Genomic DNA, 5,101 nt, shown 5'->3' with positions numbered 1-5,101 from the left:
CTAATCAAGTTAACAAAAATACTTCAATCTTTCAAAAATGCAACAAACGGTATTGTATGATCCAATTAGTTTTAAAAAAAAATGTAAGTAAGCTGTGATTTGCTGTTGCTGTAAATGGAAAAATAACTGCATGAATACGATATTGAGCATGCTTCATGTAACTTAATGTATTGTTCGTGTCTCAACGTGGAGAAACAGATTCTACAAATATTGCTGCTGATTATTTGTTTGACACTTTGAACTTAAGGGTCGAATATAAGTAACACTGGCTTTTTATTGATATATTTTGACATCTACTTTCTGTGTAGACATATTTTCTATCTTGTCCAATCCAAATTTCGAGTCACATGTTTCATTTCCTCATAGAATCATATTCAAAACAGTGTGGTCCTGGCCATTGATTGACGACCTCAATTATCCCTTTGACTGGGACAGATTAGGTGAACGTTTGTTTGTAACGACCATTTCTCACTTCCTACTTATTATAGGATTTAAACTGTGGGGTCACCAAAGGTTCTTAACGCCTTAAATAATAATATAATTCGAAAAATTATTCAGGAATAACCTTTATGTTTTGATTTATATTATTGATATACATCAACACATCGTATTATTCCGGATTCGTTTTACGAATTGCGTTATTTAGGTGTTGAGAACCTTTGGTGACCCCACATATTCAGTGTCTTTAACAAGTACATAGCTATATAGTGAGCAGTGATTGCTACCGACAAACGTTCACCTAATCTGTCCCAGTCAATGGGATAATTTAGGTCGTCAATCAAAGGCCAGGAACACACTGTTTTGAATATGATTCTAATACAATAATTCCTAATTGATATATTAGTTTTCTTTATACATTTTGTGTCAAATACATAACAATGCATGTATGCTTTTTCATACTTATTTACTGTGTAAAAGAATTAGCAAACAAACTGTAAACGGATCATTGTCAAAACAAGTAAAGGTCACTTGTATCAATACACAGGAATCTCCTTTTGAAAAGTAAATTTGTTGCTTTAGCAGCATTGTCATATAGCAGATAAGCTACGATGAGACAATATTTGAAATCTGTTTTCAGGTTTACAACCCGATGTGGCTTTTTAGCCGGTGTTCGTTGCAAATAAGAGCTGTAGGAAAAAGCTAGCTCTGATAGAATGTATTCTTTAGTGTCAAGTCTAATATATTCTAGAAGTCTATGATCTCCATAACTGTTCACAGAATGGCCGTGCATTTCAAAGCTTTCCATAATATCTAACACTTTTGGCAACTTTATTGCAATAGCTGCTTTTATTAGGAAATAATATGCAAATGACAAAGAACTTGCAAAGAAGCAGCCTCGATATTTGACCTCCATTTGAAGCTGAAGATTCAGTGTTATAGATTCGTTAGGGTGATAACTGTTATGCATTGACGATGGTCGTTTTCTCTCTGCCTCAATGAATTTTTCAAGCAACTGAATTACATCTTTCCATCTTTCGCTATAACATAGAAAGTTTGCAAAGTTAATGGTGCTAGCATAATGAATACCACTATTTTGCAGTACTTCGTTGTAAATATTCTCTGCTTAGTATAATCGCAATTTTCTTTCTTTCGATTTATCATCATGAGTTAGTGATAAAGCAAAACACATGCATGCCATATTTCCTTTCAAATATTCAAGTTCTGTGAAGTTTTCTACCCCAGCCAAACATTTCTCATAAAACGTTAACGCATAAGAAGGCTTTTCTAAAACTATACCCATATAATTAACATATTCCACAAAAGACATCTGTATATATTTCTGTACAAAATGGTGATAAAAATCCAAATGGTATGAAAACGATGTCCGCTTCTCGCCAAGCATCACTATTGCAATGTTATATTGGATATCAGTGAAGCAACCTAAGACGGTTCTACCAATATCAACATCTTTAATTGAAACAATTTCATTTAGTACTAGCTGAACAATGCTTCGGAAAGTTGTCCTATAACTTAAGCTTTCCTGACCATAACAGAACATTCTTGAATCTGTGAATTCTAAAATTGGTGCAATCGGATTACAACGGATTGTTTGAAAAGCTGATTCGATGGATTGTAATTCCGCATCATCTAAATAATCTATCAAGTTATTTTCTGGTAAAAAGTAACTAGGGATGTTTCTTTTTTGAACGCATTCTAAAAGAATATCTAGCATGTACAAAACACATCCAGCAGGGTTTTCCTCCCAAATTCGAACTGGTAATTCTTCACAACAATATAAAAATACGTTTTTAAGGTAATAAGATGAAAATTTAGTGTCTTCCTCCATAGTATGTTTACGTAAGATTTTAAGATAACTATAACATTGTCGTTGCGCTGAAGTGACCGCCTGTTCAGCCAGTATTTTTTCAGCATTTGCAAATGACAGTCTCCACTCAATTTCAGGATTACTGCTTAATCGGTGAGCTACTGGTACCATATGGAATCCCGCGGATATAATCAAGTTAATAGTGTCAATTTACAGCCAATCATTAGTGCGTTTTCGCTTAATCCATGGTATTGCACATTCTGGCCACGAATTACAAGGAATAGCAAATATACAGTCTAGGGGGTAAATCAGTTTTGTTGTTTTCAATCTTTCCAGTGTCATAGGCACTGGGTCGTCTGCAGTAATGGCTGGACCATGTTGATTATAGTTCAAACCATCATTTGTATGTGTTGCCATCATGTCAGCCTGTTCGCGCATTATCGCAGAAAAGTTCAAATAATATTCATCTGATTGACCACCGTGATGTATCAGTGTGTTGTTTGTCATGTTTGTGCCATGTTTCACTGTAGAAGCGAACCGTACACGTCCATATCCAGGGTGAGTTTGAGCAGTCTCAATAAAAACTGACATTTTCGTTCCATCTTTTTCAAATTCTTTGGTCAAAGTCGAGAATTCATCTCGCACAAGCATTACGTCGAAATCAGACATATATTCAATATATGGTTCATCAGTCAATCTGACAGCAACTGGTATCCCACAACCTTCTAACTTACTTCCGACAGGAACAATGTGTAACTTGTCTGGAATAAACTCCTTTACATAGGAAAGTCTTTCAAGAATTTTCTGGGTTTTTTTTATCAGAAGTCGATCATGCCCAAAATGGCGTCTTGGTAATAATATATGAATGAGATATGACACGTGGAGAAGAGGAACGTCTGGAACATCATCCCAATCCTTTGTAGAGTATGATACACTTTTCTCCATATTCACCTAAATTGATATATATAAATAAAAAAAAATAAAAATCAATGAAAATTTAATATATTAAGACAGAATGTATTAATGCATGACACAATTATCCCTGCATGCAATTAAAAAACAAAAAGAAATACTAGTAACCAATGCTTTTATTTTTTTTCTTAACCTCTGAGTCACAACGGGGCCTTTAAAACGAAGCAAACGCTAACACCAAATCGTAAACGAAGGCGAACCCTAGCACTATGTTTTTGTATTTTTTGTTACCATCATTAATCGAAGTAGTTTCTATAATAATCCGGGTCAAGATATATAATAAAGTTAATTAATTAGATAACATATAAACTACATATAATGTCTTATATTTATTGAAAAAAAAGAGTTCCTATATATAACTAAATAAGATATTTCTTAACTAGGTAAAATTTATTTAAAACCGATTGATACATCTTAAAAACTGATAGATATCTTATATTTCTCTATACTAGTTGTATCTTGCATTTATTTGTACTGTATTCCTGTCACGTTATGTTGTCTTTTTAGTGGTATTTTTATAATTGCCATCCATATAAGCGGGATGTTTGGCTAGTCATCACATTGGGTTCAACCCACCATGTGTTTTAAATATCCTGTACCAATTTAGCATAGTTAAGAATATGGCAGTGTTTTTGATAAAAATGGTTTGTTTCAATGTGTGCTGCACTTCCAATAAAAAAAATTGATTTCATGTATAAAGAATATAGATTTTCAATATACGATTATTAATTTGTTTAGATAATTTGGATTGGAATAAATATAAAACGGGCTTACTTTAATCCTTTCATTGGTTAAATTTCTGCAATAAATTAACTGCGTGAATTGGGTATTGAAATAATAGATTAAATGTTTACCTATATATACTACAGAGTTTAGTGGTATTTTTATAATTGCCATCCATATAAGCGGGATGTTTGGCTAGTCATCACATTGGGTTCAACCCACCATGTGTTTTAAATATCCTGTACCAATTTAGCATAGTTTTTAGAGTGTCTAATACAGAGTTTAGACACTCTAAAACTAAATAAGTAATTTAACAACGAAACATTAACATTAATCATATATTTTTTGAAAATGAAAGTAGCTCGAAATATTTTTAACTACGATTATATTTTCAAACTTGTTTTGTTTCAACGAAACCAATTTCCTGTTACTGTTTGTTAACATAGAAATATCAATGCTCGTCATGCATGTCATCGTAACAAATAATCAAATTGAAAGTTTCTTAAGATGCTTACCTTTCAAAGATAGTTCATTTTCTTTAGAACATAGACATGATAGACACATATGTTAAATGCCATAAAAAAACACGTACACACACGATATTATTATTTACTTTAATAGTGCGTTTAAATAATCACGTGATCTTATAAGGCGCTAATTTTCAAATTAATATTTTTCTATATTGCTGTTATTTTCTGATCACATGATTATAAAAAGCCTTGTATGATCGGTTTTGATTTTAATAAAGGTCTAATTTCCTTTCTTTCAATTTCACACGCAGGTTCGTTTTCAATTTATATCTTTGAATCCATATTAGAATTTCTGTTGGAAACTTTGTTATATCTAATGCCATAATATATGTTTTGTAAGGAACAAATGCTGTTATATATGTAGTGGCAATAGCATTATAGAATATTTCTGTAATTTACAACTTAACAATATATACCATGAAGAGACTTCTATATCATGACAAAAAGCACTTGGTGAATTTTAAGTTCTAACAACAATTTATTTTGTTTTACGAATATATTGATGTTTAGACGTATGTATATATACAACTCGTCTAAACATGAACCCAAAAATGTTAGTTCTGTAAATTTGCTTTTGCATTTTTTTTTGTTCTTCCCTCGCCGGGATTCG

General features: G+C 32.2%; 1 protein-coding gene across 2 annotated transcripts; it reads right to left on the bottom strand.

Annotated features, from left to right (window-relative positions):
• Window positions 1–889: 889 nt before the first annotated feature.
• On the bottom strand, window positions 890–4,569 carry LOC134696783 (uncharacterized). Of its 2 annotated transcripts, none has more exons than XM_063558730.1 (2): window positions 4,477–4,569; window positions 890–3,217 (listed from the first exon to the last, which is right to left on the bottom strand). In XM_063558730.1, exon 2 carries the CDS (start codon window positions 2,435–2,437, stop codon window positions 1,565–1,567), a length of 873 nt encoding a protein of 290 aa, XP_063414800.1. In that variant the 5' UTR covers window positions 2,438–3,217; window positions 4,477–4,569; the 3' UTR covers window positions 890–1,564. Both variants share the same exon structure in this region, with proteins under 2 accessions (XP_063414800.1, XP_063414801.1).
• Between the last annotated feature and the right edge of the window lie 532 nt (window positions 4,570–5,101).

This window comes from Mytilus trossulus, chromosome 14, assembly GCF_036588685.1.
Source record: "Mytilus trossulus isolate FHL-02 chromosome 14, PNRI_Mtr1.1.1.hap1, whole genome shotgun sequence".
NCBI classification, from domain to species: Eukaryota; Metazoa; Mollusca; class Bivalvia; order Mytilida; family Mytilidae; genus Mytilus; species Mytilus trossulus.
This window is presented reverse-complemented; position numbering and strand designations above follow the sequence as displayed.

What these genes read in the sequence shown, in the direction of transcription:
- LOC134696783 (XM_063558730.1), bottom strand. Translation starts at nt 2,437, where the DNA reads ATGGTACCAGTAGCTCACCGATTAAGCAGTAATCCTGAAATTGAGTGG.